We start from the raw sequence: 26,717 nt of genomic DNA on the forward strand, positions 1-26,717 counted from the left end.
TGACGGTGGACGGGTGGGGAGGAAGAAGAGCCGGGGGGTGCCACCGCTTGGGCGAGCTGCTGCAAAGCGCCCGGCCGGGAAGCAGCCCCCTGCAGCTGGATACACGCGGGGAGACCCCCAGGGTCGTCCCTCCCTCCACCCCCCCCGGGCTGGGGCTGTTGCATCTCTCCGTACCTAGGCGTGTGGGTGCCGGCGTGCGTGTCCCTGGGTGCCTCTGTCTGTCCCCGCGTGTCCGTCCGTCCCTCCCTCGCCGTGTAACCGGCGGGGTCTGTGTGTGTATGTGCGCGCCTGCGTGTGCGCGCAGCGGGGAGGGCAGAGCCGGGCGCGCCGCGCAGCAGAGCACGCCGTGGCCGTGGCCGTGGCCGTGGCCGGCACCGGAGGAGGAGTTGCGGCGCTCCGGCAGCCCCGCGGAGCCGCCGTGCGAGCGCGCCGAGGCGCAACAGGCGGGGCGGCTCCTCCCGGGCGGTGAAGGGGAGGCGGCGGGGAGCGGGCACGGGCACGAGCACGAGCACGGGCACGGGCACGGGCACGGGCACGGGCACGGGCAGGGAGCTGGCGGCATGCGGGCGGAGGAGCCGCTGGCGCTGGCGGCCCCGCGGGCGGGCGGCGGCGAGGCGGAGGCGGCGGGCGAGGAGCGGAGCGGCGGCGGCTGCTGCAGCAGCGAGCGGCTGGTGATCAACATCTCCGGGTTGCGCTTCGAGACCCAGCTGCGGACCCTCTCCATCTTCCCCGACACGCTGCTGGGGGACCCCAGCCGCAGGGTGCGCTACTTCGACCCGCTCCGCAACGAGTACTTCTTCGACCGCAACCGGCCCAGCTTCGATGCCATACTCTACTACTACCAGTCCGGGGGCAGGCTCCGGAGGCCGGTCCACGTACCTCTCGACATCTTCCTGGAGGAGATCCGCTTCTACCAGCTGGGCCAGGAGGCCATCGAGACCTTCCGGGAGGATGAGGGCTTCATTCAGGAGGAGGAGAAGCCCCTGCCCCAGCACCACTTCCAGCGCCAGGTCTGGCTGCTCTTTGAGTACCCTGAGAGCTCCGGGCCGGCCCGGGCCATCGCCATCGTCTCCGTGCTGGTGATCCTCATCTCCATCGTCATCTTCTGCCTGGAGACCCTGCCCGAGTTCCGCCAGGAGCCCAAGGGCTCCCAGCCCGGCTTCGGGGAGGCAGCAGTGCCCGGGGACGACACGCTGCTGCTGCCACCGCCACCACCACCGAGCGGGACCCCACAGCCCCTGCGACCCGCTGCCGGCGCAGGCCCTTTCTTCACTGACCCCTTCTTCCTCATCGAGACCCTGTGCATCATCTGGTTTTCCTTTGAGCTCCTCGTGCGCTTCTTCGCCTGCCCCAGCAAGCCCGAGTTCTCCCGCAACATCATGAACATCATCGACATCGTGGCCATCATCCCCTACTTCATCACCCTGGGCACAGAGCTGGCCCAGCAGCAGCAGCAGAAGCAGCAGCCTGGGAGCAGCAGCAACAACGGGGGCCAGCAGCAAGCCATGTCCTTGGCCATCCTCAGAGTCATCCGCCTGGTCAGAGTCTTTAGGATCTTCAAGCTCTCCAGGCACTCCAAGGGGCTGCAGATCCTGGGGAAGACTCTCCAGGCCAGCATGAGGGAGCTGGGCCTCCTCATCTTCTTCCTCTTCATCGGGGTGATCCTCTTCTCCAGTGCTGTCTACTTTGCAGAGACCGATGACCCCGATTCCCTGTTCACCAGCATTCCCGATGCTTTTTGGTGGGCAGTGGTGTCCATGACCACTGTGGGCTATGGGGACATGTATCCCATGACAATTGGTGGCAAGATTGTGGGCTCCTTGTGTGCCATTGCTGGTGTGCTCACCATTGCCCTGCCTGTCCCTGTCATCGTGTCCAACTTCAACTACTTCTACCACCGAGAGACTGATCATGAAGAGCAGTGCCAGTACACCCATGTCACCTGTGGCCAGCAGCAGTCACCCTTCTCTGAGCCCAAGAAGGGGGACAGTAATCAGTCTCTCAGCAAATCTGAATTCCTGGAAGCAGAAGACCTGGAGTCCATGAAATATTCCAACTTCATTCCCCCCAACAATCAGGGTTATAAAGAGAAGAAAATGCTGACAGAGGTGTGATCGGTTTTGTTGTCATGGGTCCAGACACAGAGCTGCAAGCTGCTGCACAGCCGTCTTCCCACTAGCAGCTGGATCTATTCAACATTTACATACCAGACTGTGAATTGTGATACCGTAAACAGAGTGATTGTGATAATGGGCTCTTCTCTGCTGATTTGCTGTTTCTCATTACTGTGTGCAGTCAGAAATGTTCTTGCTTTATTCTGTGGAGTGCTAGCTGTCATCCCCCACTCCCTCATGAATATCTTTTCCTTTTTTTTGAAGACTGCTGTAAACCAATATTAGCTCTGAAGCCTAACCTTTCTTCTCCACTAGCAAAGAACCCCTTGCCACAACTCCAGCTGAAGGATTCAACAGGGAGTAAATAGTTAAAGGGGCTACAAACATCTGGCTCAAGCTGTGCCCTTCGTTCCTGTGCCAGCGCAGTGCCCTTGGCTGTGGGATCAGTCACGCCTGCCATGCCATTGCCTTTGAATAATGGAAATGCTGTAGCCAGCATCACAGTGAGTTCTGTAGCTGTAAGGAAGAAGTCAACAAACAGATGCCTTTCTTCTTTGCAACACTTGGCATGCTGAAGACCCTCTTGGTTTATGTTTCAAAAAAGGTGCATAGATCTAAAAGCTCTTTGCCACTCCTGACCATATACTATTCATCAAAAATGAGCATAAAGAAATCAACAGGCTTGTTGAAGAATCTCTGTATTGTGAGCTTATTTCAGCCTTCTTTGTTCCAGTGCCCTGATGTTAATTGGCTTTTATAATACGAAGTTAATCTTCATAGTGCTAAGTGCCTTCTGATGCTAGGCACATTTGAGAAAATTCATTTGTTATCTCCGCAGTTTATCTCTACACAATAGTGTTTAATGAGATATACTTTATGCTTCAGATATCCAGTTCTGTATTCAGGCATGTGAGAGCAATTGACATCACTGCATTTTTATTGAAGTGTTTCTATAGCTGAGGGAAGTTTGTATGTTGGTATTTTGTTGGCATTGCTGAAAAACCCCAACCACCTGTGCTATCTGAAGATTGCACTGATATAACGGGTCACAGTCATAAATTACCCCTGGGTAAGTGTGTCAACATTAGAGATTTAGACTGGCACTGATACAAGCTTGCCTAAGCCATCTGCACAAACTCGGTACCCCAGATCTTTCAAATGGGAGGGAAAAGAGCTAACCTTGAAGAAATGTTTTTGCTTTTTTTACTGATTCAGCCAGTTCTGTGTATTTCTTACATAGAAGACAGAGAAATGTCTTTTGCGTGCACTAGGTCTTATGAGAGCAGCTTATAGTAAGTAGCATTGCAAAATGCATACCTTGGCCCGTAGTGCTGGGCTTGTCAAGGGACCAGAGATTTGCATCTTAAGACGCATGTTTTGCTTCCCAGGTAATATCTTTTCCTTCCTTCCTTCCTTCCTTCCTTCCTTCCTTCCTTCCTTCCTTCCTTCCTTCCTTCGGTCTTTCTTTCGGTCTTTCTTTCGGTCTTTGTTTCTCTTTCGGTCTTTCTTTTTTTAATCAGCTGTGTCTTATACCCAACTTTAAAATGTTTCAAATGCTGCCAGTGTGTGAGAAGGGGAAATGGATGCTTTTAGATTCTATGAATATTTTTTATGCAAGAAAATGCCTTTGTTTGTTTGTAAATGTAAATGTATATTCTGCATTCACATGTGTGCATGTATATGAAAGCAAAGGCAGCCATTAATGCCTTGCATCATACAGTATGATATACATATTAGAATGTACTACATATTGCATGTGACACGTGTAATACGTAAAACACGTAATATCAGGATGCAAAATCTATAGAGTACATTTTATGCAAATGTATATATTATGCTTTTCAGTCATAGGGCTGAGAATGCTAAAGACATATCCTTCAATATAGTCAGAATTGTCAGGGTTGTGAGATGGTATCTATTTGCATCTTTGTTTCCCTGCTTGTTTTTCATTGTCTTGAGATCTGGCTCCATGCTTAGAGAGCTTTTATTGTGGCCTCTCCTCATCTGGGTCCTGATCATATGGTAGAGGTTGTTTGTGTGAGACCTAACTGCTGCATTTCTCCAGAGTCCCATTGCCTTCTCAAAGGGTTTTAATGTACAGGGATCTCCCCCGGGGTCGGAGCACAGCCATTATATTGAAAACTCTCTTCTCTGTCTTGCTGAAGTCAGTAGCAAAATGCTACTTGTCTCGGTTACTGCAGGTCAGTCTGGGAAACGCAAGTGTGGTGTGGTGAGGGCCCTGTAGCTCAGAGGAGCTTGCCTGAATAAAGAGAGCAGAATGTGTCTTTCAGGGCAGTGTCCACAGAGATACGTAAGTGCCCAATTACTCTTTGGTTCATTGGGACTGAGGCAAATGTCTGTGATGGTCTGGGCCTTGGGAGTCATTCTGCATCCTCTGAAGCATGTAAATGGTGGATAAGTAATAAGTAGGACTGAGGAAGGGTCTGCAAGGTGGGATTTTGTGTAAAAAGTTGTCTTGGTCTCTGAGTTAATTCTGTAAAATGCTGTTGTTCTTATCTGTGTATCAGGTTCACTATAATGAAATATTTTTCGGAGTAAAAGAGAGTAACTTCAAATTTTAAGTTGCTCTAGCAGATGCACTAAACTAGCAGAAGAACCTGCTATTTAAGAGGGATGTGTCAAGGCTGTTGCAGTCTCCTAGTAGCCCATGTTTGGTGCTATTTTATGCCTGAGTGTATCAGCTGATATAAGTTTTCCCAAAGTAAGATATAAAAAACTCAGGTTAAGCACAAGCCACACTGAGCCTATGTCAAAAAATTCCTGTGCTCATACTCTCCCTTGGGCCTGACCCCACTGGCCCTGCCAGGCAGGAGCCATCCCTCCTAAGAACAGGCTGTTCTCCTGGCCAGTGTGACAAATGGCTGGACATGGAGGCTCCAACAAAAAAAGATGTGAGGCAAATTACCAGTAACATAATCCCAGCATGTCTTGCAGAGAGCTTGTGTAGAGAGGTGAAGAGACTTTCTGCTCTGAGGCGAAATTCAGCAGTGAGTTTCTAGCTGGAGTGCTGTGGCTTTGGGCAGTCTCCACTGGTGCAAATTAAATTTGCTGCAAACATGCAACTTTTTGTGCAGTTTTTGCATTCCATATTTCTCAGTTCTGGAAAGAATGCAAATGAAAATTTGTGAAATAGGACTGGTGGTTGCTCCCTGGATGTTCTATGTTAGAGCTAAGAGAAATACAAAAGGAAACAGAAGCTTGGAAATGTAACCTAGGTGCTTTCATTCAGGCATGAAATCCTTTTCTAAGCATCTCCTAAAAAACAGTATAGTGTAGTCCCACAGTCATCAACAATGCTATATATTATACTGCTTCTGGTATTCATCATTTTTATTAAGCAGCTTTCAGAATTTCTTCAAGTGACTTAAGTGACATAGTGGTGACATAGTGGCACCCATGCCACTGACTTTATAGATGGCTCATGCCACCAAATCACAGATGCTTTCAAAAATCTTACCTCAAGTCCTCAGCTGTTAACACTCACTCCTGGATGTTTGAAATGCAGTTCTGCCTGTCTGTCTAGATATTTCCTTCTTAAGGCAGAGCACATCCTTGCAAAGTAAAGTAGGCATCTCCAGGGACTTGTTTCCATAACAACCTCCCAGACTGTTTCTCTACCCTGTGACTTTGGCTACAAGCGAAAGCACTCGTTGAATACTTTCAGTTCTCAGATATTAGTACCCCATCTTTACAGCATTTTTCTTTGCTTACTGAAGATCCCATCACTTTATATCATGTACAACTGCCCTGTCCAACTCCAGACTGACAGAGCATTATCAGCATTTGAAAACTGACAGTGCAAACCAGGAGATGGAAAAGGACTTTGTATATCCTTGCACACAGAGAAGAGATGAGTGTGTGAAGGACAATCTGAACAATCATGGACAAGGAGCATTGCATTAAAAACCACAGAAACATTTTTTTTTCAACAATCTCACTATGAAATAAAGATTTTGCTGTGGATGAGACTAGTGCTTTTTCCTGAACCCCTGGCTATTCTGTGACAATCAGTTCAACAGAAAATTTCAACAATTAAGAACAGGGCAGAAATCATCTTCTTGTTGGAAGTGAGGAGGGAAGGAAAGGAATAATTTTATTGAGGGCACCTTTTTTATCCAAAACTTATCCTTATGTGAAGGACTGTAAGAGTGAAAGGCATGAAGAGTTGTTTTGCAGTATTTCAGAGTCTACATTACTGAAGGATTCCTGCCCTTTCCTCTAAGATGAAATTTTTATTCTGTTCCTCTTTGGCAAATGTCACATTTTGAGATTTCTGAGCAATTTTCTGTTTTGGCCCTGTTCCTTCTGATCCAGAGTATATGGATAAAAGTCACTGCTACAGCAGCTGTGGAGGTGAAGGTGACTGGACTTGGTGTTCTCTGCTAGGCCCACTCATTCAGTGTACAGAGATCCCTATGGAGATAAAGAAGAATGAATATAAAGGATATTCAGGGCAGCCAAAGGCAGGGTAAGGACTGAAGAGTCTTCCATACTGTGATGGAAAGAACAGCATCATCCCTAAAAGCAATGGAACAAACAGCTCCAGCTTCTGCTTTACCTGCAGAAGTAGGTAAGGTTTCTTTTTTATCTGTGAAATTAACAACTATGAGTTTCTTGCAACTAATGAGAAAGGGTTTCCTAATTAACATTTGCAGCCTAAAGGGAGAATCTGGTTCTGGATGAAAAAAGAGAGAAAGATAATTATATACTACAAAATGTAGTATGAGCCAGATCCTCGCCATCTTCTGATACAAGTTGGCAAAATTCCATTTAGTACAACTACTTTTGTTTATATTGATCTCCAACTTCAATCATCTGCATAAAGTCAAATCATGTGTAATATCTGTTAAAATGCTTATCTTTGTTCTTCTCTCCTCTCCTCTCCTCTCCTCTCCTCTCCTCTCCTCTCCTCTCCTCTCCTCTCCTCTCCTCTCCTCTCCTCTCCTCTCCTCTCCTCTCCTCTCCTCTCCTCTCCTCTCCTCTCCTCTCCTCTCCTCTCCTTCTTCCCTTCCCTTCCCTTCCCTTCCCTTCCCTTCCCTTCCCTTCCCTTCCCTTCCCTTCCCTTCCCTTCCCTTCCCTTCCCTTCCCTTCCCTTCCCTTCCCTTCCCTTCCCTTCCCTTCCCTTCCCTTCCCTTCCCTTCCCTTCCCTTCCCTTCCCTTCCCTTCCCTCTGTTCAGGTCCTGTTTACATTGGGGAAAGATCTACAGATTACAGCAGGAGTTAACCACAGCTTACCTGAAAACTCTCATCTAACTGGAGTCCAAGTAAGTCTAGTGAACTCTGAAAAGTTAGGCTTTTCTTTAAATTTATAGTGGCAAAAATAAGAGGAGTGGCATTATTATTACTATTTTTAATGCAGTGGTAGAAATACGCAGGCCAATTCACAGATAAGTTTGAGACTAAATGAGATTCTGCCCTCAGCTGTGGCCATGTATGCATAAGATAGCTCTGTTTACATTGTGGTAACTGAGGTCACAGTCTGAGTTCTTCATTTATGATTTTTGGAGCTTGCACTCTAGACAAATCCCATTCTGACAACATTTGTAGCCATATTATCAGCATGCTCATAGTCGAATACCTGATTTGCAGCCATCTGCTTTACACATAAAGTTAAGGGGAGGAGCAGGTGTCTGCATGATCAGAAGATTTAATCTTCTGATAAAATGAACAATTGCCAGTGAATGCTTAGTGTCCTTAGCTGCCACAAGAGACAGTTGGTAGTGAAATTAATGTTAATTACAGAAAGGAGTTCAGTGATGTGTAGATCAGATCCTAAATAAGGCAAGATGCTGGCCAGGGAGATAAACCCAGGAAAATGTTTTTTGGGGAAGCAAGCAGGACAGCAGGCAGTAGCATTGATTTGTGTTATTAGTACACATCAATTCTATATGCCTTGGCTAACTGTCTGAGTTTTAGTTTGCTCCAGGGTAGCCTGTTCAGGGCTTGTTGGCTGGCACAAGAACTTGAATATTACAGCATGATTTTACACTTTGGAAACAAGTAACTGTGATCATTGTAGGTTTTACTTTCCTAAAGCGTAAACATTGCTAAACATTCTCTGTAGGAAATATCCATGTTGTCTGTAGTGCAAATTTGCAGGTTAATCCTTCCAGTGTCCGACTTTTTCTTAGTGTAAGAAAGGAAAAGATTTGCAGGAGGGAAATTTTACAGAAAGTGCTCATCAACTTCTGTGGTCACCCTAAAATACTGAAGCTGCGTTGCCTCTTCATCAGACAAGACTTACAGGAAACCTTGTCTTCATACAAAATATCATCAGAAGTTCAGTAAGGCCTTCTTTGGATTCACTAGCACTAAGTGGATATAAAAATGTTTACTCAGTGGTGTAAAGTTTTGGAAGAAAAATTGTCAAAAAGTACAGTAAATCCCAAAGTATTTCACTGGGATTGTAGCCATTTTTGGTTTGAAGAAAACTGGGGTCTTGATTCAGCTCTCCAGCTGAGGTTAGGCAGACGTATCCTTAGGGATATGAATGCTGTTCCTTCTAACTTAAGTGATTGTGAGAGAAGAATCAAGCCCAAAAAACAGGGCTGTAAATGCAGCCATCTGCAGCCATGTCTTTAGGTGTTGTAGATACATATAGTTTCATTCACCTAAAAGGTTGTAAAGAATTTTATACCGACAGAAGATTTAGCTTTTAGAGCACATATTGGTTTATTCTCATACATTCTCAGGAGAGTAATGAAATGTTATTTGACAAGAAAAGTGGAACATTACTGTCTCCTCTTGCTGCTCATTGATGCATCTGTTGTTTTCAATTAGCTTGATGGTATCCATTTTCAGGAAGCAGATGCTGCCCTCTTTTACACTGGTGCAATTCTGGAATAACTCCACTGACGTCAGTGAAGTGAAATTTATCCCAGTTGAAAGCAGAATTGGACCACAGTCTCATCATCTGCTTGTATGATATGGTGCTCTCAGGAAGGTGCACCATTACCATACCATAAGGTGAGCGCCTATCTGCTGTTCCATACTCGGCACTTTTGTGCCCTTGACGGTCACATGCCTAGCAGAAGTTAGGCTGGTGTAGGGCTTGTGGGGTCACCAAATTCCCCACATCAAATGGAGCAGATTTCCTTCCTAGATTCTTGTCCACTTCCCTATTTAATTTCCATCAGCTTCCTCTTGCTTAGATGTGATTTCCAAGGAGACAGAGTTTTTTATGGTAAGGAAATATAATTGCAAGTCTTAAATAATATAATAACAGAAGGGTAGCAGAGATAGACATGGAGACAAACTGTACCCCTCCTACAGATTTTTGCTGTTATGGCCATCTGTTAAAATTGCTGCAGTCCTGGCAGGTTGGCTATAGATCTGATGGCTCTAGGGTCTCCATCTTCAGGATATACCAGGTTTAAACAAATTGGGTCACTTCTTTCTTGCTCCAGCTCTGTTTATCTTAATGATGCCTTCCCTGAAACTAGACAAAAAGCTTCATATAAAAGCCATTAGCACGCTGTGTGGAAAAATACCACTTAAGATGGGGCAGATGAGGGTCACTAGAGAAAATACAGAGTCAGTAAAACAGAGATCAGTATGAGAAAGAAGGGAGGTTCATAAAGGAGTTCTTCAGGGGTTAGTCCCTGGATTGTTTAAAATATTAGCTGTAGGGCTGAATTTATAAGATTTAGCAATGATGCAACCTAAACAACCCCATTAGGGCTGTGGATTAGGACACAGGACTAGATGATTGAATAACGGACTTAAAGTAATGAAAAGATAGTAAATAGTATAAAAATTAAAGTTGTGATATGGATTTTGGTAGCAAGTTTATCAGTTGGGGAAGATAGAAAAGAAGAATGATTGGGAGTGCTAAGATCAGTCAAAGTATCAATGTCACTTACTAAGCCACCAGAGTAATGAAGCTGCAAAATCGCTCCTTGAAAGTCTTAGAAGGAGAAATTTTTATACCACTTGGGAAATGTTAATTCTATAAGGCCTCATCTGGAATGCCATGGGTCTTTTTGGTGATCTGAGTTTGGTTAAGTTTAACTTAGAGTGGGAAGGATGCATGGAAAAGCAGCAAGAATGATCAGGTGAATGGAAACTGCCTTGCAAGATGAATCTAGAAGAGCCTGCCTCTTCTAGCCCTGCAAAAGATTGGCAAGACCTATAGTTACAATAATACTGGGAGCAGAGTAGCTAGCAAGACATAACAGCTATTTAAGTTGAAAGGCTGTGTTGGTATTTGAACAATAAAGCAGAAATTGTCAATGAATATATTTATACTGGAAAGCAGAAGGTGATTTCTGCTATAACAGATGAAAGAGAAATGAAAGCCTGCTCTAGATTGAATAGGAGAAATCAAGGCAAAAAGTAAATTATTTTTTTTTCAGATGGAGTTTGTTAAATTTTTGACAGGCTTTACATGAAAGTAGTTACATGCAATAGAAAGAGCTTGGTTTCAGTGACTTCATCTACTAGAATCAGTCTATCCTGAACCTTGGATGTTTTTCAGATGCCGAATATATAAGCAATTGTATCTTATTGCCTATGTCCTCTGAAAAATACAGCCACACTATACCTGCTTAGCTAACAGACATCAAATCCTGTTGATTATATTTTTTAATACTTGGGCTTTTGGTGTGTGTGTAGGAAAGAGAAGTGTGGGAGGAACTGCCTGTCTTTGGAGATGGTATTTCTCCATGCGACCAGGAAAAGAGAAAAAAGTCCTTGGAGTGGGGTAGAATGGGGTGGGTGTACCAGATCAGTCTAGGAGCTAGTCTGGAGACAGATGGAGGGTCTGTGCCTTAATATTTTCTTACCTTTTGCACTTTAAAGACCCAACAATCTCTGTCCACTGCTCTTCCCCTCAACTTGGAACCTCTGCTGACTGTGTCTGGTCCTTTCTCCCTATCCAGAGCTTTCCAGCTGTCCACTGATCTTTCTACTTCCTGGGGCCTCTAGTAATTCCTCACTCCCATTAACTTGCTGGAGTCACTTCAGTAGTGCATTGTACCTAATTTTGAGAATAGCCTTGAGATGGCTCTGCTGCAGCTCAGCCTGGGTTTCTGGTTTGGATGCAGAAATCAACAATAACAAATGGCCTTCAACGACTTTCATTGAACTGAAGGTCAGATAAGTTGATAACAGTGGTCACTCTTGCCTGAAGAGGTTAGCAGAATAATTTCCTATTGCAGGCATTGTTCTGACAAAGACAAAATAAAGCCATGGCTTCATGTTTCCTCTTTTACCTCTTTGAGTTCATTTTACCCTATGAGAAAGTGACCAAGTATGCCTTTGATCTCAGAGGATAGAACAGACATTGACCAAGGTGGGATCTTCACCCATTCATCCATCTCTGTGTCACAAAAGCATGTAGGAAAATCTAGACATACTTTGTTCTCGAGCCTTCTAGCTTGTTGCTGCTCTGTGCTCACTTATGTGATGAAGCCATTAAGTTGTGATTTATATCTATGTTAGCAAATTCATTTTTAAAACTTTGGAATAGCTCTTTTTTCTTCTGTAAGTAGAAAAAAAGAAAAAGCAAAGCAAAATTTTACCAATGACTATGAACATTATGAATGCATGTGAACATGAATGCCATCTGAGCTTTAACAATGACGTTAGCAGAATGGTTCACACAAATGCAGTTGTACGTAAGTAGTCCTAAAGGCTTATCATCTTTTCTAGAGCTAAGACAGTAAGGAAAATGAAAAAAGAATTTTCTTACGACATTTATAGAATGAGCCGACAAGTTTCATTTGAATGATGAACAGTGTTGCGTCTGTTTCTGAGCTCAGTTGATTTTGACATTGATATAAGAAGTTCATTCACTATTAGTTCATGTGCATCTTAATTTACAGTTGTTACATCATGTGCACTGCAGTTGTGTATAGCAGCCTTAGTCTTGAGGCATACAACATATTAATGGTAAAGATCTTACTGCAGTTATCACTACCAGCAAAAAGGTGGTCAAAGTGCTTATATGATTAAAATTATATATACCTCTATGGAACTCAAAGAACATTCCAGTGGTGAGAAAACATTATTACATTTTGATTTTATAGTAGGGACAGAATAAGGTGCAATTAGCTATGCAGAGCGGTGGAAAAATAAGAGTCTAAATGAGCAGAACCCATGACTTCTTCTTTGGTACGATAGAACAAATCTGCATATTCTTTGCCCTGGCAACCATGTCTTTTAGCAAGAAAGTGTTGACTTTGTAAAGGAGTACAGGTACCAAATAGCACAGGAGCAAATCCTACAAGTAAACGATGTTGATTCATGATGATACGTAAAAAGCATGGGAAATGTATTTATTGTGAATCTTCAAGCCAATCTGATTTATTTATGCATAAATAAATGAGGATGAGAGGCAATGGGCACAAACTGAAGCACAGTTGGTTCTGGCTGAATATGAGGGGGCACTGCCTTACTGTGAGGGTGGCAGAGCAGTGGAGCAGGTTGCCCAGAGAGGTTGTGGAGTCTTCTCTGGAGATATTCAAACCCCGCCTGGATGCCGTCCTGCACAACGTGCTCTAGGTGATCCTGCTCAGCAGGGTTTGGACTAGATGATCTTCAGAGGTCCCTTCCAACCTTGGCCATTCTGTGATTCTGTGGAATAGTATTTACACATACTCCTTTTTTTGGGGGGGGACTTGACTTCATTGCAAATTGAACAGCTCAAGAACACTCTATCCAGTGTTTGAAACACTGACATGCTCTTAACTTGTGACCAGGTTTTGACTCTATTTGCTCTTTCAATGCTTCTGTTTTAAACCTTCCTCAATCAAGAGCTTCATTCTTAGAATGGGCTTATATTTTTAAGGGTAGAGCTGTCATTAACAGTAAAGAGTTCTATGCAAAAGCTCACTTATCAGTGATGGAAGGACAGACTGCCTTTGTGTTTGAATCCCACTTCATCATCAGTACAAAACAGAGAGGTACAAGTAGATATTTATGTATTGGTCTCTTTTCTAATATGTTGCCTGATGGCCAGAAAGTTAGAACATCTATTTTATTGCTCTAATTTTTCTTTAGATAGGTACCAAAAAGACATTGTACATTTCTCAAGATCTGAATTGTGCTGCAGTTCTAATGTATCAGAAATAGTACTGTCAGGTACATTCCTTTTATTGCTGTAGACTATGGGCTTTCATGCTTACGAAATGGTGCATACAAAGCAATTGATCTTTGTAGTCTGTCCTTGGAGATGTCACAGTGACTTTCAAAAACACTCTGGAGGGTATTCACTATTGCTTATCCATTAGTCTATTATCTGATATCAATTTCAGTTTTCTGTACTGGACTGCAAACATTTCTGCAGGATACATTTCCATCAAAAGACGCCTCTTCCTCAAGACCTGGCATGTTTGAGAGCAGTTTCATTTCACTTTATGTTGGTGTTCTTTAGAAATTGAATGCTTGGAAAATTTTGTAATATGCATGAACATTTTTGTAATATTTTTTAATAATTTAATTTTTTTTTGTAATATTCTGAATGTTTTTGCTTTTTTTTTTTGTGTACTAAGGTATATATACTAAGGTATATATACCTTGTATACATGCATACAAGGTAAAATGCAGAGTTTTGCATTCATGTCTTTTTTACTTGGATCTATAATGAAAGATAAAATTATTATCGTTATTATTTGTAAAACAACTTTTTTTTTTTTTTCAAACAATATAGTAGTAGCCATTGACTGCTCCTGATTGCTGTCAGCGTGGCTCCAATGTCAGCTCCAATACTTCTTTGCATTCAGTTAAGTGCTATTCATATGCTCCAAACCAGATGAAATGACAGGTCAAATGACATGGATACTGGAGCATGTGCTAGGAGTGACAAGACTTTAGGGAAAAAGAAAAAAAAAAGAAATAAAAAGATTACAGTCCTGATAATTTTCTGGGTGCAGGGAGAGGAAGAATTGCAGAAGAAGGTGCCATCTGGAGTGTGCTGTAGCTCACCTCATTATTTACTTTTTTTCTTTGGCTCTTAAAAAAACGACAAACCCACAACAACAACAAAACACCTCTATGCAGATTTGCGAACTCTCAATAACACTTACTTGGATAAGTGGATTTCAGAGAAGATGAATAGTGAGCTCTCCTTTGCATAGTAACCCTTAATCAACATTTCCATAGAAGATGTCTGAATACATATTGATCTAGCCAGCTGCAGCTGTGATATAGCTGTGAGGGGTGTTGAAGAATGATGCAACTTTCCTCTCCATCATCCATCCCCCGGTCACGTAACACAAGTAGCCAAAAAACACCAGCTGGTACTTCTGATGCTGGCAGCATTTCTGCTTATGAGGGAGTTGCATCAAAAAGTAAAAAAGTGGAAAGTTTTCCATTAGTTAAAGGACCACTTATTAAGGCAAATCTTGTAATTAAATATTAGGCTTAAAGTCAAGGGGACAGTCCACAGCTCTGTCACATGACCTTTGGGTGTCCTGTATTTCTCAGTGCCTCAGCAATAAAATGGTGACATATTAGTTGCTCCTCCATTTTGTTGCTCCCTTTTCCTAAGCAAATTAGACAGTAAGATCTTTCTGGGTGTGCCCCATCTCTTACCTAATACCTGTTCAATGTCAGGTACAGCTGAGAACCACTACTCTATAAGGACAGTGTGTTGTATTACTGTCATAACAGTAATAACTAACATATGGATCAAACAAACACAGAAAAACTTTTGGATCTCTGCATGAGACTCTTGGAATACGCAAATGCTAACAAATCCTGCTACTACCTAGCTTTATGTTGGCTTTGGGCCAATGCTGTGGCCATGCTGATCTGATTTATATTTTTCAGTCTCAGACACAAAATATTCTGCCCAACCCCCCTTATTTGTGACTCTCTGTTCCCTTTCAGGCTGCTTTATAATTAAAGGCGTGCAAAATATTTCTAGCTGACAAAGCCTGGAGCAGACTTATTGCAACGTAAATTAAAAGCCTGCTGAATGCACCATAGAGATAAGAGGCTGACATCAACTTTTCACAGCTAGTCCAAAAGAAGTAAATTTATGCAGATTTTCTTTTTTCAACTCTTGAATTGCTATTAGGGACCAAGGTATTGAAGCAGCAGAAGAAAATATGCTGAAGATGGAAGGAGTACACCAGTAACATCTCTCACCTAGATTTTTATTAGTTCTTCAAGCACAAAGGTGATTTGGATGGTAGCAGCTCACTGGTACTGAGCAGTCAAATCTGCTCTTTGAATCTGTCAAGGTCATTTTTAAAAAATATATTTTCACTGGCACGGTTAACAACTGTGAATTTAATCCTTATTAAATGTTTTGCTGTTTTTTGTTGCTTCGTGGTCTTCCAGGGGAATATGAGGATACATAGATGGCAATTAAGGCTCCTCATGTTTTATATTTAGTCATATATTGGTGATTCAGATACAAGCATATGTGAAAAGGCCCAGATGAAACCTCTTACAAATTCCTTCCTGTCCTATGAGACATATTTATGTGCCTGAGTCAGCTACATTTCTATTGAGGGCCATTGTCATGTTTTTCTGCCCACCGCAACGCATGAAGAGTTTTCTTGATGGCTGAAATATTTTAACACCCCTACTGATGCAGAAGGTTGGTTAGACAAGTGGAGCCAAATTCTCAGCTGGTATCTGTACATTAACACTTTTTTTTTTTTTTTTTCTGATGCCAGCTAGGCAAGGTGGTAGAGGATGTTTTAGATGTATTCCAGTTTTCAGCTGCTCCATTTTCTGTACAGGTAGGAAATGAGACCTGTTATCTTCAAAATTCAGTGTCTTGAAGCAGCTAAAGCTCCCATCTGAATGTTTTTGAGTGGGCACTTACTGTCAGATCTGCCACAAGGATTTAACAATCCGTGGATAGACTGAGGCTCACAGGCATACTCAGGGTCTGGATCTGATGTTTTATTTTTCCATGCCTCAACTGTAGAATGGAAATAATGTGTTTCTCTCTTCAGCATGCACTTGGCTGTTTATCAGCAATAAAGATCTATAGGAACAATCAACAATTCACTGTTAAGCTCTTTTTTAAAGCAGATAAAGCAAATGACGCTTTTTCTTATAGGGAAGTATAAGTCACAAGTAGTGTGAAGCACAGCTGGAAGATTAGACTGGGGTTTGCAGCTCCAACAGCTGGTTACAGTTGAACCTTCAGTCAGATTCTCTGTAAGCCTCTTTATGATTTCACTTGGTTGTAACTTCCATAAAGGGCATCCTCATTTCCACGGCTGGAAGCAGGATAAGCGAGAAGATGATGAACCTCTTTACATGTCCTTCAGTGACGTTGCTGCTGTCACTGCTTCAGTGACATTGCTGACCACACCTTGGCTGCTGTGGTCATTGGGATATTTTTTTTTTTGGTGATGTTAATGAAACAGAACTGGACCAATAGCAAGCATGTTTGAAATTCCTGCTCTAGGTTGGATTATTACCTGACAGTGAAAGAGCAGTAGGACCAAAAGTTCCTTTCTTGCAGGATTAGCAACTTAGGGACTGGTGAGGTCTAAATGCTTACTATCTGTATTTACTTACTGTTTGTATTTACTTACTATTTGTATTTACATTGCTTTTTGTGATTACACTCCATATCTTCAAGTGATTATTGCTCTGGTGATCCCTTGCACATATGGTGCTATGAACTGCAGCATGCCACCTACATTCACACCTCCACATGTGGAACCCACTGAAGCGACGTCGTGGTGCTTTCTTTTAACTCCATGACTTCATTAAAGCTTAGCAATTTTTCCACGATGTGGTTGCTTTCAGTTTATTAATGTTTTACCATGCCAGCCTGATGTATATCAGCTGTGAAGGCAAAATTAAATATTGCTGCGTATGTGGGGCCAGACTTGCACCATGGGGAGGAAAAGAGAGAGAGAGAAAGGAGAACTGAGACAGGGGCTCGAGAGCCTTGTTTGCCACTCCTTGGGAGGAGGGGAGAGGTGAGGAGTGGTGACTGCTGCTGCTGCTGCCACAACCATGGCAGCATTTTCCAGTTCCCCACAAGCCTGGCTTCACAGGGTTCTGGTGTAAGCAAAGAAGACAGGAGGACCATGGCTATTTTGCTGTCCCCAGCAGGCTGTTGTCCTTAGCAACTGTTGCCTTTGCCTGTACTATAGAACCAGCTCTAATATTTTGCCGTGAATTTGTGTGCTGGTTCCCTGGGTATATGCATCCTGCAAAAAAGCATTTAAAACAGTGATGAAGATGAAACAGATAAGGTTTTAACAAGGGGTAGCAGCTGAAATTTAAACTGTTAAGGAAGATTAGACTCAGGTTGCTAATCCAAGTAAAACTCAATTTACTTCATCTTCTCAGCTACTTTAAGCTGAAAAAATTGATCTCAGTGATCCTTTAAAAAAAATAGTAAGGAAGGACAGGTATAGCTAGTAGAATTTTAATTTACAGTAATTGACCCTGCAGTGCTCCCAGAATATTTTCTTTAGGAGATGCTTAGGAGTTAAGGGAAATACTTAAACCCTGCGTGAGATGATCCTCAACCACTGAGAATCAAAGAAGACTTTGAAACCTGATGCACTGTATAAATTAGGATGTCTGTGGGTTGGCCCCATCTTTGACCCATAAATAGGCAGGGGTTGAGTAACTTCATGATGCTGTATCAATCGATCTAGAGTGTAGGTGCCTAGTGAGTACCCATGCATGTGCATGTAAGCATTTGAGCTCTCTTCAGTCCTCGCTTGATAGCTGCAGTCTTCATAAACTCCAAGGTTTTGGGGTTATCTTAAGTAGAATACAAGTGATGTGGTAATTATCAAGACTGTTACCTGAATTTGGTTTTCTACAGTATTTTGAACATACAAAGCATGTTGTAAGCAATAACTGTTATTAATTAGTTTCAGGCTGCTGAGAAAATACAGTTTCTCAGCAGCAAAAAGAAGCAGTTGTTCTGGTGGCTGCTGTGTATGTACTGGGTTAACCCTTTGGGGGCTTTATTCAAGCAAAATGCCCACAAGAAGCAGATGGTGATTTTTCTGAGCAAGGACACAGAGGATCGGCTGGTGTGTCGTCCTGAAAGAATTTGTAGAATTACTCTGAATTCTGGAAAGCCTGGAAATTCAGAGGAAAGACCCGTGATATGACAAAGTACACCTCATACTGACAGTTGCTGTCAGGAAATGCTACCAAAAGCCAGTTACCAGTTTGTGGAGTGGCACAGTGCCCTCCTGTGGGCCATGGAGGTACTCAGCAGGGAACGCGTGGATGTGCGATGTGCACTTCAGTGTAAGGTGTATGCAGTTTGCAGAGAGGAGGGTTAGGCCACGTAGGCTCCGTTTTCATGGGGAGGGTTGTCTGCATCGGCATTTAAGGTATTTAAGCAGTTTCCTTTGCTACTGAAGAGCTATGTATATACATATATATATATACATATATACATACATATATATATATATACACATATATGCATGGCTACATATCATATATATATATCGTATCATATATACATATATATATTATATCTCTTTGACCCTTTCTTCTTTTCTGGTGAGAGTTTTTCCACCAGCAACTTGGGAGATTTGCCTTGCTCTGTCATTCTGCCAGTGCTTTTTGAAATTGTAACACTTTGCAAAGCCCAGGTAAACAGGCAGCTCCAGGAGCACCTGGTGGCCAAATTGCTAATGTCTGGGGCTTTGGAGCTCTTGTGGGAGGCAGCTGCAATAAAGGAGAACACAGAAGCAAGGTGTCTGGTATCCTGGATGAGTGCCCTCACCCCTGAACTGTTTGTAAAACAAGACAGCTAACCTGCCACTGTCTCTTCCCCTTCTGGTATGATTTGAAAGAGGGTAGCAGGGGTCAGCATGCTCAGTGTGGAACATGTCTTGTCAGCCATGCTCAGAGCTGGACCTGTTGCGTGGGGTTTCAAGCAACATGTGCAGCGAGGTGTGGACTGCTGGTATGTGCTGGGGTGGCCCAAGACAGGCTTGGGGACACTGTCATTTGCTGTAGACACATGGACAAATTCAGTGTTTTCTACATTTTGTGAGTCTCTATTGCTTGGTGGCAGCATGATCACAAGCACTTGGCCTTGTTATGTTGGATTTAGGCATACAACAAGGGAACAAAAGTGGGACTTGACCATGTGAGCCACTTTTTAGGAAAGTCTGCATAGTTTCATAAAGGACATTAAATCCAACAATGTTATTTTAACTGTTAATGCCAGAATTACACACATTTTCTTGAGAGTTGAGATTCCTCAAGGATTTTCACCTGGCTTCCAGGGAGAGTATACAGGTATGAGATACACATCACCAGCACTGTGTGGGGTTAAAATGGGTATTCAGTTTGAGGAAGGATGGTGGTATACCGGGATTTTCCCTGAATATTTTGATTCACTCAGTGCTGCAGGGGCAGTGCTGCAATCTTTTACCTGAACCATACATCAGATGAATGTGCATTACCTCTGTTTTCCTTTGCTGTGGCAGAACACTGAGAGGATTTTGCAGTTTTATCCTCCCATTTGAAATACAGTTGCTTGTTTTACAATTCCATTGCTCTTTCTTTGGTGCTGAAAGTTTCATTAGTCAGTCTAGTTTGGGGATGAGCACTATAAATAAATTGGATCTGAACTGTTTAATTGCCTCTCCCTTATCCATGCACAGTATAATAGCCTGGTTGCCACATTTGTCTATCATAACAGAGGCGAGTAAAATTTGCTTCAATGGAGTTACACCCACTCAGTGTAACTTTCCCTTTATTTTTACTATCCCCAGTCTTTTTGAATATGACAGAGATACTCAAGGCCTTAAATTCATCTCGGTTAGCTTCCAAGTAATTGTTCATTTGTAGTTGTTGAGAGTTTGTTCATTCTCATCATTAAGAAGGATTCAAGGATCTTCCATGACAGCAATTTCATTTATATATATGTATATATATATATGAAGATTATTGCATTATTTCAAAACATAAAGGCACTAAGTGTCTGCATTTGTCTGCAAAATTGCACAGGGAAGTTAAATCCCATTCCAGGGCATAGTCCATTTTTTAATGTCGCTGATTTCAGAAAGCCTCTCTGAGGATTAGGAGCTATTTACTATGAACTTAAGCATCAATATCTGACTCCCCCAAAATAAGAGTAATAAGGGGTATAGAAATGGGTCCCTAAAATTAGTCATTTTCCTCCCACCAAACTTATATATGCCCTTTCACATAATCTAAAATGAGCATGTTCCCATCTATTTTGATATGGAGGCTCCTTTCTCTTCTTTACCTTCCTGAACAATATGATTCTCTGCACGTGTAGCTATATAACATTATGCAATTTAGTTTTTAAGTGCATTATCTGACATTAGAGTTACAGTTCGAGATTACCTTGCATTTTAGTTCCTCAATGAAAAAAGATTATATGTACAGAACATCACAATTTTTCATCTGACACAGACTCCTGAATATGGTTTGGAGGTTCTGGAGAACTTATCCCAAATTTGTTTTTGAAAATTTGAGGCCCACCTTTTCAAAAATGTTGACAATGTAGTAAATCATGTTTCTGGATGCCCATACAAGACCTGCATTCTCCTTTCTGAAATTTAATTTGTAAAGCTGAGCATCTAATGTCACTGGCCAGTCTGGAAATTCTTGGTCTCTTTTTCTACTTCATATTAAAGTAGTATTTAAAAGTAAGTGATCAATAACTGAGTAATGAATAAGGCTGATGTAGCCTTAGTATTTCATTTATCTTGTGCCTCAACAATTGCCTTGCTTCACTTCAGTTCCTTTTAGATATTTTATTACTTTTACAATAGTGGGATTATAGGCATAGAAAAGTCTGTTTTAAGTCCGTCTGCCATTCGTCTGGCCCAGTCAAAATCTTTTCTATCACTTCCTTTGTGTGAGTGATTGTAATCTTTATTTAAATGGTGCTTTCAAACACCATTATAAACTTGGATCTGGCTCCTGGTTTCATGTCAGTCCCTTCACTGCTGTATTATACTAGTTAATCCCTTGCTTACTTGAAAGATTTAAAATGACAGTTTTGCTATCCTGTTGCCATACGTTTGAGTTTTTCAGAATATTTTCAATATTGAATGACTATGCATTAATTAGGTATACTTTCTGAGATGTTTTCACACATCTGCTTAATGTTGTAGTGTTTGATCCTTGCAGTTCCTTTGTTTTTTAGAATATTTGATGAAAAGTGTTCCAGAAATAGTTAGATTTGGGCTTTTGGATTTGCCAACACTACAAGAAAACATATCGTGCTAAATTCATAACCAACCATTTATGGTGTCTGTTTTTAATTACTGGGACCATTTCTATAGCTATTGAATTTAACTTTTGCATAATCCTCACTTTAAGCAGGCAGATGACATTACGTGCCTTAACCATGCAATGCATTCAGCGCAAGCAGAGTCTTGTTTGCTGCTAAGGAGTCTTACTAAGTAAATTTAGAAACCATAGAAGAGCATGTTTTTGTTTTGTTTTGCTAGAAACAAGCTATAAGGAAGAATATTTTACGATTTCTAAGTATTTGTTGGGCTATTACTGTACACAATGGAAAAAAGGAGATCCGAGATCTCAGGTATTGAGTATGTAAACTCTATCCTCTACAGTCTATCCACTGACTGAGCAGCATCCATGTCAAGTATATCAATATAAAACTAAGAGTAGAATCAGAACAGTAAGCCCCACTGTGATTGTTGATTGCACAGTAAAATACAATAATTTGTCATAACTTAGTGCAACTCCTGCAAATATCTGTTTCTTCCTGTAAACAGTCTGATGGGGTCTCTGACTTACCAAACTTCAAGAAATCACTATATCCAGTTATTGTTGCTCTGCATTTTTGGAAAACCAGGAGCCAGACTTCTAGGTTGTTCAGTATTGGTAATCCCTGGATTGAAAGCTTCCATATCCAACATATAAATCTGCAGGAAAAAGCTTACATAAAAGAAAGTTCACTGAGGGAATTCTGCTTTAAAGATCAGCACAGATTTAGTCTGCAAATCAGATATTTCTCACAATCTTGGTGAGCTTATAGCAACTGGACAAGTTGGTAGATTGATGTACATTATTAACAGTTGAAGAACTGGATTTTTCCTAAAAAAACATTTTAGAAGGTAAATGAATTTTACAAATTCTTCCTTGTAATATTTTACATATCAATATCCCTATCTATCTATAGTCTTTGCTTATATATGTAGCTTATGCCTGAGAGTAAAAGCATTTGTATATATTCAAGTTTCTATATGCATGCATTAATATTTACATAGTTTATGTATCACCGCCAATTTCTCTTTTCTGAATCTATGCAGAGCTCTTGACAAATTTTGTTCACTTTGTAGGCTTCTTCTGTCTCTGATATTTCTCTCTATCTTTGTCCTTCTGTGGGCTGTAGCACTGCTTTGACCATCTTTGGGGCCCAAGTCTTTCTCACTGGTACACTCTCTTTATAGCCTTTTCTTGTTTTTCTGGTTACTTGAGTCATTGTTGAGCAGTAGCAAGAGTTGTGGGAGCATGAGGACTAGGAATATATGGTCTTCATGGTGGAAGAAGCAGCTTTCACATTCCTGTACTGAGAGGGAAATGGAATTGTCATGGGAAAATGCTGGATGAAAATATAAATGCTGTAAAATTCTTTGCAATGTAAGGCTTGAGCTGCTTGTGGCATTTCAGCACATGCTTAACATCCCTAAGTTTAGGTCTAGCCATGTCCACCACTCATACAATTAAATCAAGTATGGGTCTCAAGCTTTTGTTTTTTGGAACTCAAAAGCCCACAGATTATTACTTTAATACATATCCTAACCATGTGTCACAGGAATATGTAAGCCATCCTGTGTACAGAAAAAATGCAACTGGAAACTTTTAGGGGCATGTTAGACTAGCAGAATTGAGGCGTTGTACTGTTGACATACAAAGAGGAAAGAAACGTGAGTATTGCTTGCTTTATGAGAAACTTTTATTTGACCTTTCAGGTTTAAATAGATTTTGTCCAATTTAGGCTCTAGTGCCACATTTATTCCAGTTACTTCATCTTCCCTTTTTATCTCTCCCACTATGGAGGACTGCAGATATTTTTAATAATTCATAATTTTTAAGAATAGCCCTTTAGGTTCAATTTGTCACCAGCACGGATGGACTTGTGCAGCTAGAAGTGACTGTATCAAAGTATGACAAAATTTGTACATGAAGAAAAGTCCTTGCAGGCCAAACATGTTTTTGCTTCTTTGCTTCAATAAATGGTTTTATATCGTATTAAATGGTTTAAATTAAATTAATTAAATGGTTTCAGATCTGATTTTTTTTTTTAATTATCTTTCTGTTGCTCTGATAGACTTTCCTGACCCTGGCATGGGGGAAGAGGCTTACAGGCCAAATTGTAAAGAATGTAACTTTGTCTTAAGAGGACTTAAAATTAGACAACAAGAAAATGACTATGGGAATGTAGTAAAGTCCCAGTTACAGTAATGGTCAGACTTGGGTCTCTGTCCTTGGAGCAGCACAGTACTGCAAAACATCCTACCAGACTCTGGAGCATTCCAATATGCATAATTCATCTCATGCAAGAAGAAATGTATATAGTTCCCAGCAGATGGAAGGAAAGATCCCCAACAAACCAGATACCAGTAGGTGGCATGGTAAAGCGAAGCAAGCTGGCTGCAGCTATATTGAGAAGATGCTCTAAACTGACTTCCTTCAAACATTCTCATTAAAAAATTAACCATTAGGTTGTCATATCTTAGCTGTGATCCATTCAGAATAAGACATTTCTCTTGGCCAATTTTTTAACATTTAACACTTTTTTTTTTTGTCTCACTAGGCTGGATTCTGGATGATGCAAGGCTGTTGTGTCAGAATGCTGCAAAAGATGTTGCATCTCCTCCTCATGGAGTTGGTGAAGTTTCACTCTGTGCAGGGAATACAGCATTTATGGACAGGAAACTGCTTTCCTTGCTTAGAAGTTTTCTTATTTTCTTTAAAGGGGTTAGCTTAATTACAGGAAACTGAAATTAGATGTGAACAGGAGTTGGAGGAAGGAGGCAGGGAGAATCCTCTACAAGATTCAAATGTGTATGATTTCTGGGAAAACTAAATAAAACAGAATTTAATTCCCAGTGGCTAAATAGCAGCAATTTTTCATCTATTAATCAAAAGCTCCAGACAAGCACTGAGTCATGTGGGAAGCTGGAAATGGACACAGGACACCTCCAAACCATTCTGTTAATGACACCTATTTTAAATCTTTTTTCAAGTGGAGGACCCAGTCCTGGCAAATGCGTAAAGTCAGCCCTTAGAAGAGCACAAAGCTTTCTGTAGAGAACTGAACAGCTGGCCAAAGCATGCCCATTTGTCTGCCTGTCTTTTGCCCCTGGATTACTGTGCTTTTATAGACTGTTTTTGTAGCTCAGATAAATGGTAGAAGTTTAACATAGCTCTACAAATAATAATCATCCTGATCATGCATAATATGTGTTATGTAAGAGGTGGGCCCAAACTAGAGGTATTTCTCATTTCCCTATGAAGTGTCTTGTTTGAGTGTATTTGCAGTTAGTTCTTCTTGTGAATATGTGAGTTTATTGCCTGCTTTAAAGGAGGTAGTGACTTAGTTTCAGTGGCTGTAGAGAGTTTCACTGAAATAACAGTTTATAGTCTTTCATGTGATTTAGAAGGCACAATTGCCATATAGTTCTGAAAACGTAATATAATTGTATACAGTGTTCATGGGAAACATTCTGAAGTTTTTTTCCCACTGCACCATTGTGATAAAAACCTCTGTTGCTCTTCATGCTCCGTGAGCCCATGCTGCATTATGCTGAAGCTGATGGGAAAACCACTTAGTAATGGGAAGTGACGGACAGAGAGGGATGCTCTGGCCTGGAATCTCCTCTCTTTGGCAATGGCACAGGTCAGCCCTGCAGCCAAAAGTCCAGAACAAAAGGCAGATCTACCCTCGGTGTGTTGCCAGTTCTCCGTGTAGGTGAATGGGAGGGTGAGAAATGGAGAAGTGATTCTGGAAGGAGAGAGACTGAGAGGAAGAGTGGAGTAAAGGGGGTTCTGATCATTACCACTGGGATTTTCAAACAGTACTCTGATTGATGCTGGGCATCCAGCTCCCCCAGACTATTTATCAATAACACTCTCTAAATTTTCATGCATGACTTTTAGCTTGTGTGGCAGGCCTTACAGTCAGCGCGTGAGGGACAAGCGGTAGAAAGCATCTCCTTCTAATGTGACAGTTCTTGGCACCTGTAACAAGCGAGGATTGTAATATCTCCTCATGGCTGCTGACCGAGGGTCTGGTCCTCAGATAAGCTGTGACCTCCTGGCTACCTGTGACTCAAACAGGTAATCAGTGTCTTATAGGACTGCACTTAAAGCAGCTGTGATGTGGCAAATCCAAAGATACTTCTGGAGCAAGTCTGCGCAGTAGTCTTGAGCATGGATGTAAAACCACAGTTCCTAGGAGGCAACATTCACTCCGTATTCATATTATTTGGGTGCAAACAACGCAGACACCTACTCTGACTCTCAGTGCAGGCCAGCTTGCAGTGTGAGGCTTAGACCTGTGTGACAAGGCAACATGGCTGGCACTGGGCAGCCAGAGCTGCCACAGACCCTTCTTGCAAGGGCAGTTGTCTTCAGAGGTAGCCTAAGTGTAGGCTGCCTGCTGCAGAAGTCTGTGAGCCTTCAGATGCATGGCATGCAGGTCAGAGACTTTAGGTGATACTGTGTGCCACCACAAACAGCGCGGATGTTGGTTGCAGGATCCCTTTGCTTTTGCTGTGAAACCTAGATCCTGTACATTATTTCAAGGAAAACAGTTGGGATTTGCAGGCCAGGTCATGTGATGACATAAGTATTTCCAGTGCCCTCATTGGAGCTAGGCTGATTTATACAAGTCTAGTCCAACATTTCTGAGAAATTGTGGATGGTAGTTTTTTTTTGTTGTTGTTGGCTGCACTGAAAACCTGAAGCCTTTCAAATAAAGTATGTGAAGGAAACAGAATTTTTAGATGGAATAGTGAAATGCTGTTTTCTGGATTCAGACTTTGAGACAAGTTTTTTGCAGAACCCACATGTTGTGGGAGAAGAGGGTATTGGGCTTGAAAGCTGACCAATGAAATGGGACTCAACTGAGCTTTGAAAAGCAATTATTGTCCGTATTGGTGTTGCCATAATATGTGCTTAACTCAAACCCAATCTTGCACAAGCCAGAACCCAATGAAACCATGTAGCCAGGTATTTGTGATTGTTCCTATCAGTGTGATCCACTGTTGAATAGGCTGGACATATGAATAAAACCAATATTTTTTAAAGTGTTGTGTGTTTTTCATGTCAAAAAGACTGGTTGCACTCTGGTACTTTACTATGTTCATATGAAGTATTTAATGTGGAATTAATACAACTGTACAGCTTTCTTAGGACTATTGGCAGCCACTTGCTGAAGAGCACTTTTTCCTCCTCAGAGGTGATTGTTGCAGTACTGCACTGAACACCAGTGAACTGGGTCTGACTGGGATGGAGTTAACTCTCCCTGCAGTGGCCCATACGTTGCTGTGCTCTGAACTTGTAGCTAGAACAGCGTTGGTATCATACTAGAGTTTTGTCTATTGCTGAGCAGTGCTGGCACACCATCAAGACTCCCTCTACCCCAGAGCCAGTAGGCTGGGG

General features: G+C 41.9%; 1 protein-coding gene and 1 long non-coding RNA gene across 11 annotated transcripts in view; one reads left to right on the forward strand and one right to left on the reverse strand.

Moving 5' to 3' along the window:
* The window catches only part of LOC121079057, a 16,209-nt gene extending 15,909 nt beyond the window's left edge, over positions 1-300 (reverse strand). For both annotated transcript variants that reach the window (XR_005824849.1, XR_005824848.1), the window contains exon 1: positions 175-300. This is a non-coding gene — a long non-coding RNA (uncharacterized LOC121079057). The remainder of the gene's footprint in view (positions 1-174) is intronic.
* KCNA6 (potassium voltage-gated channel subfamily A member 6) lies at positions 279-26,362 on the forward strand. Of its 9 annotated transcripts, none has more exons than XM_040575840.1 (4): positions 279-6,705; positions 7,313-7,399; positions 8,916-9,101; positions 23,866-26,362. In XM_040575840.1, the coding sequence occupies exon 1, from the start codon at positions 279-281 to the stop codon at positions 2,112-2,114; it is 1,836 nt and encodes a 611-aa protein (XP_040431774.1). In that variant the 3' UTR covers positions 2,115-6,705; positions 7,313-7,399; positions 8,916-9,101; positions 23,866-26,362. The 9 variants fall into 9 exon arrangements, with proteins under 9 accessions (XP_040431774.1, XP_040431783.1, XP_040431812.1 ...); XM_040575849.1 differs by having other exon boundaries at positions 8,937-9,101; XM_040575878.1 differs by having other exon boundaries at positions 7,335-7,399; positions 8,937-9,101.
* The last annotated feature ends 355 nt before the right edge of the window (positions 26,363-26,717 follow it).

This window comes from Cygnus olor, chromosome 1 (genome assembly GCF_009769625.2).
Source record: "Cygnus olor isolate bCygOlo1 chromosome 1, bCygOlo1.pri.v2, whole genome shotgun sequence".
Taxonomy (NCBI): Eukaryota; Metazoa; Chordata; class Aves; order Anseriformes; family Anatidae; genus Cygnus; species Cygnus olor.